Source organism: Nelumbo nucifera, chromosome 8 (genome assembly GCF_055504915.1).
Source record: "Nelumbo nucifera cultivar China Antique chromosome 8, China Antique-T2T, whole genome shotgun sequence".
Lineage (NCBI taxonomy): Eukaryota > Viridiplantae > Streptophyta > Magnoliopsida > Proteales > Nelumbonaceae > Nelumbo > Nelumbo nucifera.
Genome location: NC_142656.1, coordinates 26255349 through 26268574, shown reverse-complemented (window position 1 = coordinate 26268574; position 13226 = coordinate 26255349). Strand labels below are relative to the sequence as shown.

General features: G+C 35.5%; 1 protein-coding gene across 7 annotated transcripts in view; it reads right to left on the bottom strand.

Annotated features, from left to right (window-relative positions):
• UBP26 (ubiquitin-specific protease 26) overlaps positions 1 to 10328 on the bottom strand; it is an 85603-nt gene extending 75275 nt beyond the window's left edge. For 3 of the 7 annotated variants that reach the window (XM_010270135.3, XM_010270137.3, XM_010270138.3), the window contains exons 1-4: positions 10029 to 10326; positions 7636 to 7770; positions 6950 to 7546; positions 1283 to 1538 (exon numbers count right to left, since the gene is read on the bottom strand). In XM_010270135.3, the coding sequence (XP_010268437.1) occupies positions 1283 to 1538; positions 6950 to 7546; positions 7636 to 7715 (933 nt within the window). In that variant the 5' untranslated portion in view covers positions 7716 to 7770; positions 10029 to 10326. Of the gene's footprint in view, positions 1 to 1282; positions 1539 to 6949; positions 7547 to 7635; positions 7875 to 10028 lie in introns of all 7 variants that reach the window. The other 4 variants (XM_010270136.3, XM_010270139.3, XM_019199116.2 and 1 more) reach the window with 4 other exon arrangements.
• Between the last annotated feature and the right edge of the window lie 2898 nt (positions 10329 to 13226).

Below are 13226 nucleotides of genomic sequence, written 5' to 3'. Positions count from 1 at the left end.
ACAAAATATTTGGATTGTCAATGTCCCTAGGAGTCAAATTCACCTCATAGTAATTTGGGACCCAATAGCTGAATGTGTTAAAAGAAAGTTTGCTTCTTGGAAGGGTGATTTGGGGCTCAAAAACGTAAGCATTTCAATAAAGCAATTTTAAACAAATGGCATTAGCAGATCAACACCTAAAGGGGAAGTGATTAGTGGTCTCCAATAGAAGCAAGATTTGGGCTGAAAGAAGGAAGATGGGACCCTAGCATGGTTCTCGCTACATATGGCTGTCCTGTGTGGAGAAAGATTGAGAAAACTTTTGACTTCTTTAGTCCATTGAAGGAGGTTTTGCAAACACTTTTGTTGTGGCTGAAACTACAAAAATTTTAACCCAAAGGCCTGTTGCATAGATAGAAGTTGTAGGTGGGAAAAATATGACTACTTCACAGATAAATCTTGTGTGGCATCCCAAGCCGAGGTGCCCAGAAAGGTAACTTTCATGTTAATGACAGTACATGTAAATAAGTGTCCTACGAAGTAAAATTTTGTAAGAAAAGATAATGGGCATTTCACCTTGGGGTTGCACATTTTGAAGTCATTCCCATGAAATTCGTTGATCATCTATTTGTCTATTGCACCATCAGTTCAAAGATCTGGTGCTTTTTTCTTAGATGCCTGAGTGTTGACTGTTGACTGGATATTCCCAAGATGGCAGGTATTTGGGTCGTCTAAACCAGAAAGGGAGAATGATCCCAAGAGCCATACAGAAGCACATTCAAGGAGATACGGAAGCTAACAAGGGGAATGATGGTGGATCATGCCCAGATACACAAATCAGCAAACACTTCAGCTGATGCACTATCCAAACAAGGAGTAAATAGAGATCACTTATCTTGGAAAGGATTAGGAACTGGAATGAAATCCGAAAACTTTTGTCTAGTGGCAGTAACCATGTACATAATTTATTCTTTCATATAATCAAGAAAGTTACCAGTTACCAGTAAACCATCAAAAAATGAAGAGCAATTTCAGAATATTTTTAAAGTTCAACAAAGAAAGGAAGATGAATTTCTTAGAAATTTGGCATCTTTGGTGTTTTCTCGGTTATCGGTAGAAGAGACATTCGGAAATGTCCAAGTTTCTCTTTGTGGATGAGCAATCTATCACTGTATAGTTTTTGGGATCTTCTCCCCTGCATCTTTTCAAGTTTCTCTTCAATGATAAACTTTTCTCAAAAAAAAAGGTTCAAGATAATGGCAACAGAATGGAAAACAAATATGTAAATAAATCTCTTAAATACCTTAGGAAGGAAAACATAACGCTTTAGCTGAAAATTAAGAACATAAGGAAGTGTGCGCAGTTTAATACAACGGGTTGCATTAACTCGCTCCCCACAAGACTCACAAAAATATTGATTATCACCCTTCAGCTCTTCCACGCTTAGGTAATCATCAAGACTCTCATTCAAATTTTTCATATCCTTGATATTTAACTCAAGCTCATAGAAGTCTTCCATCTTTGATGAAGCTTCAGAATCTCTTCCACACATTGAGCACCTGCAAAATACCAAAACAAAATAAAATAAAAAATGGTGCCCAAATTACTTTGAGAGGTTGTCTTCAACAGTAGGATGTACTGAAGGAGCAAGATGCAATGGTGCATCTTAAACACCTACTCCATAGGGATATAAAGAGGGGAAAATAACAATAGTATGAAGAACAAGCCAGAAACTGACTAAAAAATATGATTTATTTATATTAAGAGAGATTTAATGGAGAAATATACTCTTTTCACAAAGATCCAAATGAAACTTCCATCTTCCCAAAATGCTGTTCCAAAAATTTAAAAACAGCGTTCAGTTCGGTATCCAAATACAATAAATGGTGTTGATACATCTTAGATGAAACATAACCGAAAGAGACTGGGAAAGTAGATATGGATGGTGTAAATAGAAGACTCATGACTTGGAAGCCATGTCATAGAAAAAAGATAATGTGCTGTCAAGTCATTTACAGGTAAAGAAGTTTCTTGGAGAGAGGCTGGCTTCAAATGTTAACCAATCTGAGATAGAAGAGGATTACCTTAATGGCAAGGATACAAGAGTGCTGGGTTGGTTGACATTAACACCTCAATAATGGAAAGGATACAAGGACTGAAATCAATGAAATCCATTCTTGCTTCTTTTCCACCTCCATCCAACCACTAGGTATCAGCTTTGTTAAATTAGGCTTTTTGTCTTCAACCCCATTCCCTGTAGGCTGAATATTGTTGCAGGCTTGCAGTTTGCTGGGCTCAGATTCCTATTAGCAATATTAATGCTCTTTTACTGAATGCAGATGGGTATGGATCTAAAAATCCTTTGGGTGGGGAGTAGAAGAAAGATCAAATAAGAAAGAATTTGGGAGTTGTGCAGGTAAACAATCCATCATGTGACCTTTGGCTTGGAGACCAACCTCTTAGCTTGCAATTCCCTAATCTCTATGCTCTGTCAAACCTAATGGCTGAACCTATAGCAAGGGTAGCTACACCCTCAAAATCTGGGTTAAACTGGGATTTAGGGTTTAGAAGGGGTTTGAGAGATAATGAGTTTGATTCTCTACCTGTCCTTTTGTCAATGTTGGAAGTTGTTTACCTGGACCAAAATAGCTGTGACAATAGAATTTGGCATCCAGCTTTAGATAGTTTATTTTCCTGTTCTTTCCTCAACATACTTGCCCAGTCGGCTAGTGTGGAGGTAAACTTTCCCCTAAGAGAAATATGGTGTAAACCAATTCCTCCTAAAGCACAAGCTCTTTGCAGGGAGATGTTTCTAGGGAAGGTAAACACTTGTGACATGCTACAGAAAAAAAAAAATGCCAAACATGTGCCTTTCTCCTCATGTGTGTGTTCTCTGCAAGGCTTGTGGTGAAACCCTCTCTCACTTACTGCTCTCCTGCTCATTTGTTTCTTATATGTGGGACTATTTCTGTTCTCTTTTTGGATGCAGATGAATTCTCCCACAAGACATAGCGAGTCTCTTCAACCCAACCTTCCTAAGGCAACAAAAGAAAAGGGGAAGATGCATGTAGAAGACAGTACATACTGCTGTAGTTTGGTCTATTTGGGAAGAGAGAAATCAGAGGATTTGCAATGAAAAAAGTATATCCTTAGAGGTGATTGAAGCCATCAAAATCTGATCGGTACATTGGGTCAAAACATTGGAATTGTTCAAAGGTATTCCCACGGATGACTACTTAAGAAATTGGACAGAAGTGGCACTCTCAGAACCACATAGAAAAACTATAAGAGTGGAGTGTAAACTACCAGGGGTAAATAAACTGACACTAAACTTCGATAGGAGTTCATTTGGCAACACAGGAAGAGCAGGAGTAGGGGGAGTCTTTCGAGACCATCATGGAGTAGTGTTGGCCAAGACCAATTGGGTTTGCAGACTCGATTCAAGCTGAATCAAAGGCTCTATGGCAAGGACTGAAGCTTGCTGAACAGTTAGGGGCAAGAGAGCTGGAAATTGAAGGAGACTCATTTCTGATTATAACATGGGCAAAGCAAATTGAGTCAGCACCTTCGAAGCTAAGATTCACTTTTAGACAGATTGAACAACTTGCAAAGAGATTTAACTCTACTTTCAATTGGGTTAAAAGGGAAGCTAATGGGTTGGCAGATACATTAACCAAGCAGGGAGCTAATAGACCATCCTTATTTTGGGCATTATTGTAAACTACTTTGTTTTGGGAAGTATTGCATCTTAAATTCAGATTTAAATCAATAAATGGATTCCTTTGCTGATCAAAAAGAAAAAAAAAAGTGATCCATCATGTGACCTGGTTTGGGAGTTTTTTTTTCAGGAAAAGCAGAAAAATTCATCCATGGAGTGTGACAGGCTATCATTCATCTGCCATACATCAACAACCCTTGTTGGTCAGGACAATTGGGAGAAGGGTGAAGAGATGGGAAGGGTTGCAGGAAAAAATTGGGTTACCAGTCAACTAGGGCTTGAGAACAGAGAGAAGATTGGAGTTCACTTGGGTAATCCAATTGAATCTGAAATACTTTCAAATGGACAGAGGTGGAAATACTTGTATGATTATATCCACAGAAATAAGACCTACTCTATAGAAGTGAACTGATCTGAGATCAAGGAGAGCAATCCAGTAGAAAGGGAGGTTAGCTGGAATATGATGGGTTACAGAATGTATTAAAAAGAATGGCGATCAAAGAATTGTTGACAAAAATAAAACCACAGACCATGTTTATGCAAAAGAATGAATTGAAAACTAACAACAGCAATAGGTGAGGAGAATTTTGGTGCCAGTGAGAAACGTTGAACTCTTTTTATCTTCTTTTGGAACTTAAAGAGGAAATGTTAACAATATGGGGTGAAGGATGATATGACTGTTTAGAGAAGTTGGTGTAAGCTTTATCTGTGTCTATTAGATTAGAAGAAGATAGTTTTAAATGTTATTTATTAGATTAGAAAAAGCAGATAATTTCAAGTGAAGTTAGCTAAATTTATGGTTTTGTTTCTCATGGCGAAATGAATCAAATTTTCAGATGAAATTTATTACTAAGAGCCTTTTGGGACCACACTTGGTGTGGGTGGTCACTTTAATTCAATGCAGTTTTGCAATAAGAAGAATGTAGGAGTCACTAGGATTACTCAAAGCATGAGGATGCTTGGAGAATTTGTAAATGTTTTTTTGTTGGTAACTGTTGGAGAAATATGAACCTTCCCCCTTCTGAATGCCAACCATACTTGGTCTAATATGATAGACAGACCCCATTTGTTGTACGCTGGACAGATTTCTTATTAGTTATTGGTGTCGGACAAAACATTTACCAGACACAACACTGGATATTACATGGATACTTCTTAATGAGCTCTATAGCACCAACACATTTCAAATTTGTAATTCATCAAAAAAACACTTAAAAAATATGAACCAGTACGTGTCAGAAATTTAATTAAATTTGCCAAGACATAGGTCTTGAGAAATGACATTTAGCTTCAAAACTAGATAGAAAAGCATGATATGAAATAACATCATAGTCTTGAGAGTCATATCCCAGTCTCCTGTGTCTCTGTCCTTTATCTGAATCTGAGCATCATAGTATTACTATTTTAGAAGAATACAGCAATTGGCTCTCCCCAAACCTATCTTCTAATCAATGTCTATTTATGAAGCTGTTTGGAATCATGGCATAATGGTGTTGTGGAACCATTACGCCACCACATAAGTGCTACATAGGTGTTTAGCCTCCAACGGCCAGAAAACTATTTGGAATGGGTGGTTTCTGGTGCAAACAATTGTCGAACAGTCATGCAAGGTAAACCATGCAGGTACCTACCCAGGTGTCGGGACCTCACCCCTGCTCATGTGGCATCTGACGTGGCAGCCATAAGCTGTGATTCAATATGTCATGGCCATTTGTTACAAGTTTTCACTAAATGTCATGTTTCTTGTGATTCCAAGAATCATAAGAGGGCTATGAGTGAGGAACCTAAGTCACTGCTCCAAGTTCAGTGTTAAGCTCATTGAAGAAGGCAAGAAGAAACTTTCTATGGGACGGATGAAACGATGAGAAGAAATTTCATCTAATGGTGTGGAAGCAGGTATGTATGCCAAAAAAGAAGGGAGCATGGGTATCAAACCCCTATTGGGTATGTAATTATGGTGATATGCAGTGGAAAAGAATGACTTGCAGAGGAATGTAATCAGGAGTAAATACAGCAGTGATGAATATGTTTGGTCAACAGGTTGAACTCATATGGTACAAGTATATGGAAAGGGGTAATGAAAATCCAAGATGAGTTCTCTCAGTTCAAGGCCTTTAAAGTTGGTAATGGTGAGCATACATCTTTCAAGAAGAATAAATAGTGTGGCTTAAGACCATTAAGGTCCTCTTTCCACAATATTTACAGGCTGGCAGTAAACAAAGAAGCTTCCATAAGACAGTGCTATGATATAATAGTGAGGGAGGAGTCTAGGCCCCAGGAATGAGGAGATATGTCCATACTGGGACCTCAAGGAGATGACCCTTCTGCTAAAATCAAATTTCTGGAGTGAAGGTTGGCCCAACTCCAGAAATTCTTGTCTCCGCAGAATCAAAGAGGTGGAAAGGGGGGGAGGAGACAGTTTGGAAAAGAAATGTTACTGTCGATGTTGAGCCGGAAAATGAAGGTGAGGTTACAAAAGATAGTCTCACGAATGAAGATTGAAGGGGGACATTTCAGGAAGGGGTTTTTGATGTGGGTCGGTTGTCGGTTTGGTGATCCTTGTTTCATTGAGGACCTTTATGGGTGTGTTCAGGGTATTTGCTTGGCTATGGTTGGGTTTAATTGTTTGTAAGCTGTGGGTTCTTCAGTTTATTTTGGGTATATGGGGGTGCTTTTGCTCTTTGGTGATGATACCTTACCACCTCTGTTGCATTTCATCCCCATATTATTTTAATAAATTTTTTCGTTATCCTTCAAAAAAATCCCAAGACCAGTTCCTGGGGTCATTATACATATCACTTACTGGAGTGACATCCATAAAGAGCGCCACCTTCTAAGTTTGAGGTGTCATGCTAAAAGTTGTACAAGACAAAGACACCTGTTTTGTCTTGTACAATTTAGAAATGATTGGCATGATCAGTTTTAGTAATGTTAAGTTCTTGGGCTGGCAAGCGTGAAAACATGGGTTTGAGTCTGAGGGCAGTCACTCTGTGCCAAAAAGAAACAAAAGAAAAGCCATAGATTAGGACCATACCCAGTCTACCCCTCCCAAGACCCCTCATAGCTGACACTAACATTGGGTAATGTCCTTTTTTGCTGGCATGATCAGTTTTAGAGAAAGAAAATGAAACAGTGACATCATAAAAGTTGCACCACGATATTTACCAAACAAAAAATGGCAACAAGAAAAATAGGAATAAAAATTATCAAAAAAAATCCTGGTAAACTATTAGGTTAGACAGAGCAGCTTACCGAGTAACATTTGACACACTTCCACGAAAAAGATCCTGAACAATTGTTCTTGCTTTAGAAATTTTGGAGTGCCTTAGAGACCGTTCCAGCAAAGAAAGAAGTAAGGTGAGGAATTCATGGCTATCCTGCTGAACACCATTGTCCAACTCCAAAGTCTTAATAAAAGGAGCTGAATCAATAACAGCCATTTTGCTGGAATGCAACTGTGCAAAAAGTCGTGCAAGTTGATGCAACACAGGTTGTTTCTTCAAAAGATCTAGTTCAATAGAGAAAACACCTCTCCTGAATGCTGTGTTCATGTAAAGGCACTGAAGGATACTATTAGCGTAGCAGGTAGCACCTAGGTTTGTTAAGCCTGCAGGTGATTCATTGGAGACACGAAGATCCTTGCAAGGATCTGGACCAAGAGAAAGGACAATATCTGACATCTTTTGCCATAAGCCAGATTTCCTGGTTCCACCAGAAGGCGGAACCAACCCACAAAAGCAATTCGGATTGTCCTTCGTATTTATACGGCACCCTTGACAAACAGGCTTCCAGATCATATATAGTTGGTGAATATCATCTTCGGTTATCTCACCCGTTAAATGAATTTTCCTAAAAATTGATAAAAAGAAAATATTATAATTATGGACTACTAAGAAGATTAAATGTAGTGCATGTTTTCATGAAAGGAGAAATGCTACCTCAAGATTTCAGATGAAAATCCTTCATTGTTGTCAGGTTTGTGCCTCTTATTTTTACTGCGGGTGGTTGGTCTACTCATTTTTTCACCAACTGAACATCAATGACTGGATTCTGTTTTACGTCCTTCATTTAAACTGAACGAGAGCAACAATTTATATCAGAGGATTAATATGATCAATGCCTGTCATTTGTCATAGAGAAAAGATATCCCACCATTGATGCACCACGCAAGTACTAACTGTTACACATAATAATAACACATACAAATAAACATGGTGAAATCTGCCAAAATGAAGAACAGAAAAGCATACAGTGAAAATTTAAAACATAAACATAAGCTCATAAAAACAAACCAAAATTACAAGGAACAATCTGAAATAAACAAAGTAATGGATATTCACATATGGAAACAGCACTGTTCTCCTCATGTCCTTTTTTATCAATAATCAGAAATTTTCATTAATGGATATGAATCATGTAGGTGGGGAGAGATAAACTCTCCCCCAAAGAAATACAAGATTACAATGAGACCAAAATAAATGATTTCTTCCCAACCCTTGTTTAGAAAGAGCATCTGCAAAGGAATTATCACATCTTTTTACCCACTGCAATCTCACCTCCACGCCTTGAGTCAACCTCTTGAAAAGTCTTCATTCATTGGTGTAAGTCCACATAATCTTCCTTTCCCAGACATCCTATTACAACCTTAGAGTCTCCTTCAATGATCAACCTGTTAACATTTAGTTCTTTAGCCCTTTTCACACCCTCCATCAAAGACAAAATTTCTGCTCTCAGCGAGTCCCCATGATCAATTGGGCAGGACATAGCTATAACTGAGCCTTCCTCCATTCTAAAAACTTCACCAATCCCTAAAGGTCCATTGCTACCTTCACTGCTACCATCAAAGTTTAGCTTGATGAAACCAACACAAGGCAGAGACCATAAATGTTGCATAATATTTCTGCTTAGAGTAGAAGCTGCCACTTCCTGCCAATTATTCAGTAGAGGCTGCCACACTTTCATTGGCAATAAGGATTTGATCAATAATTTGCTTATTCATGACAAAAGCTCCTTGATTTGGAGAAATAATGATAAGAAGCACAGACTTAATTCTCTGAGACAACACCTTTGCAATGATTTTGTCCACACTATTTACCAAGCTAATGGACCTAAATTCCTTAGGATTTTGTACATGTGTTCTCCTCATGTCCTTCAACAAGATAATTTTGTATATCCTGAATTACCAAATGATGAAGCCAACTCATATGAATTCAAGTATCATGGTATTCATCATTCTTGAGAGGCAACCAGAAAGGCAAAGCAAAAGAACAATGAATTACAGGAAATGCTAACCAATCAACACAAGCTCCATTTATTTGATCCTTAAACTAAACAAATAAAATTTGGCACTACAGCAGGTCATCTTCATTGTGAGCTGGGCGTAAACAAATAAGTGAAATGAAAACAGAGAAGGCAAGAAGGATCTCAACTAAATTTAATTATTCTTAAACACGTGTTACCAACATCTACATGCATTGGGAAAGTAGAGATTCTTAGTTAAGATGAAAGATGTAAAAAATTAAGAAAAAAAAAACTAAATTTTAAGTTTGATTTTCACAAAGTAAAGGAAAAGAAACGATAATAAGCATACGAAATATTAGAATATGTTCTTAGAGTCGAACAGGAAGCATTAGGCATAAGACTTTCTTCAACGTTGGTGTTTTCTTGATCGATTTCCTCAACCTCCGCTTAGCTTCTAATAGTAATAAAGAGGGGAAGGGAAAGAGTACAGTTAAAACATTTCCTCCAACAGACGTATTAGCTAAGAGTAAGACAGAAAAAATTTGCTATTAGCAGGAATCCAGTACAGATAAATAAAAAAAAATAGAGAACTATTCGATAGTCTAAAACCACTGGTAGCGGCAAATGAGACAGGAAGGGAACTCTAGTGCCCCACCAGAACATCACGGAGAACGACTCACGTTCCTCTCAAGATTCAAGAGAGATATTAAAGCATTTGTTAATTCTAACAAGTACAACAATCCAACGAGAAAACAGCCCCATTTTGTCGAATTCATCCCCAAATTTTCCCGAAATGCAGAAGGGAGACGAAAGTCGAAACCAAGCCCCGCCTGCATTCGAGGCTAAACAACCTCCAAACGAAACCCAGAAAAAAAAAATCGCTGCAATAAAACCTAATTTTGTTGCACAAATGGCTGGTAAAACCAAAACGGGAAAAAATCAGAAGAAAGCAGATATATATTTGAAAGACAAACCTATCAAAAATTCTTATTCCTTCCGGAACAATTCTCTATGGAAAGCGGGGGAAACAAAAAAGAAAAACAAAACTGAAAGATGAAGAATGGGAAAATCAAAAAGACAAACAACTCACCAAGATGCTTGAACAACGTGAACAATTGAAGTTGCTAGGGTTCTTCTGCAAAAGCCTGTTTTAACTTTTAACCTTGCATCTCACGAAAGAGGACGGCGATTCTTCCTGAGGTCAAGCGAGCACATCGAAGGAGTCCACAACCGGGAAATCCTTACTCCTTAGGTGGTGTTTGTCATGGCTGCTGTTTTTGGAAAGAAGTTCGAGTCGTCTACAGTTTTACCGTACTGGATTTCATGTAAGGAATGAAATCATTGTAGCTGGCTGCAATGAGATAGAACCAGACCAGAGGATGACCCCCGTACTAAGTACGGAGTAGCTACACCTACAATATATACTATTTTGTTTAAATTTTCGATAATAAAATATAAACTAGGTTTAATTCTTGAATGAAGCATAATATACCGGCTTTGTTAAGATCAATTCAGGTAGAGTAGCCTTATAACATTCGTAAGTCCAACCCAACCAATATTTTTAGCCTATGCATTGTTAGATTAATTTTCTTTAATTTGTATTAAAGTTTATTAATTTTTATTGTTATTAGATAAATATGTTAATTTTTATTATTTAAATGGAATTTAAGTAGATTTTAATTTTTATTAATAAATTATTATATTATATTGATTTTTTACTAATTAAGCAAAAATTAATTTTTTTGACAATTTAATTAAGAAAAACTTAATTTAAAATATATTTAATGTTTATATCTTTTGAGCAAGATACATTATTAATATCCATTGTCCACTCATTGCTTGGTCCCTTAATGACCTATTGACCTCGGTATTGAAACTTGAAAGACTTTAGATAATAGTTGTAATAATGAGTTGTCTAATCAATTTATTCATCTTTGCCACAAGTATGTTAAAACTTAAAATGGGTCAAATTATATTGAATGGAATTGGCAAAGAATATTAAGGGCTTAAATGGATTTTCTAAACCAAACCATTTAGACCATGGGCTCTCTTTTCAATCGCCAAGATTTGTTAGTATGCTCTAAGAATCTTTGATAAAATAGGATTGTAATTACAATATGTTTTAATTTGGTTATATTTAGGGCAAATTTCTTAAAGTACCCTTATAATTTAGCTAACTAACTAACTCTACCCTTAATGTTTACATATTGTCTTAAAATACTTCCAAGCTTTTAAACAATTCTCTAAACCTCTCTTGTCGTTAACTTTCCGTCACATGTGATATCACTTAATTGATATATTTTCTAAAAATTCTTAAGTTACCCTTTATGACATCATGATAAAGAGCTATAAATGCTTACGGATGCATTTATGGAAGTCCTCTCATTTTAGATTGGTGAAGCTGAAATTTGATCTTTAATGTTATTAGTAAGTGTGCCTTCTTTGCACATAGTAATTCTAGATGATGATGATAATAATAGTAATAATAATGTATCCAAATTTTTTTATATTTTTTATTATTAATTGAATGCGGATTGTAAATACAAAATTCGATTACATGAATGTCTCATCCAAATATGTGGTAATTGGATTGAATTGTGAAGTTTCAAGTATCATTTATAAGCCTATTTGTTTGGATAAATTCTTCCTTTTGTAAATTTAATCTTTTTGTGTATCTTTTTTTTATTCATTTATAAAAAATATGTAGTATTTAAATAGATGGAATCAAATGGAGTGAAAAATAGTAGTTCAATTTACAATTTAAACCCCATAAATAAATATGGACTAAATTCAAAACTAAGTATTTTAGTAAAAAAAAAAAGTTCCACAATCTTATTCATATTTTTAATAGTAGTGTAAATTATAGATGTGCTCAATATTTTCTATAACTTCTTTGCATTTGCGTGTGTAAAAATAATTCTAATATGCCACACTTACTTTTGGTTTAATATGATAAATATATGATATTGTACATGTGCCTAAATGTTTTTTTGCACAATTTATGTTTTCTTTTCTTTTTTGTATTTTTTATATTTTATTAAATTTTATTATTTATTTATGACATTAAAAGTTAACATGTTTGACCCAAAATTTGAACTATTAGTCTTTGCCAAAATGTAAATAATTTTATTTTTGGTCATTTCTAAATTATGCATTTCATTTTCATAACCAATAAAAATAATTCTTATTTATTACACTTATTCCTTTAATTTGATTAATAAAAATATTATAAATGTGTCTAATTTTTCAACATTTTTTGTAAGTGTATATGTTTATGTATATTTTAAAACTTTTATTATCTAACTATCACTTCGTAGGTTGATCGATTTGATTCGGATGTTTTAGTTGCTTAGCCACCACTTGGATTAAAAATGGTTTTGTTTTTTAGTCAATTTTAAAATATATAGATTTATATTGTTAAAAATATTAACACAAATCAAATTTAACAAGGGAAAATAGGAATTAATAATTTAAGTATAAGACTTAATGAGAGGGGATTAAATGAGGTGAAAAGTAATAATTGAAGTTACATTTTCAACCTTTAACATTAGAGATTAACTAAATACACAATTATGGGCATTTTAGTGACCATCAAAGTTGTAATAAAATGGCTTTTATACCCTTTCTCAAACAAAGAAGTAGATGGTAATTTTAGTCCAAAGAAGGTTTCACATTGCATTAACACTTTTATATATACTATAGATAGATATAGATATTGTCTCTCCCAAAAATTATAGATAACCATCAGCATTCTCCATTATTTTCTCTGACCTTTAGGTCACTAAGATGCCATGGTCACCATCTGAAAAAGGCTCCGGTGGGTTATGGGAAACAAAGACAAAGCACTTGTAGGTGTTATTCTATTGTTGGAGGAATCTATGGAAATCCAAACACATGGTGAAGGAAGTTACTTTAGATTCTTACTCACCCTTTCAAATCTAGCAATGACCATTCTATTAATTCCAGGCTAGCTTCAAGATTCTATAAATCTTTTTTTCAATTTTCTGCTATTTTCTTAATTACATATACATAGTATAGTTTTAGAAAAATTCAAAACAGCTTTGTATATAAAAATACATTCGTCATTGGCTGCCATTATAGCTGTTAAGGCAACCAAAGCTTGTAGCTCTTGGCTAATCTTTCTTTGGTAACTGCTCTTGATTCGTTTATGCATTATTGTTGAAGCTTAATCAATCGCTATTGCCTTGAATTTGTTTGGTGTAGGTCTGGTGCTTTAATTTCATTTAGCAAACCTAAGCACTCACCTACACCAATTGAGTTCAGTCCC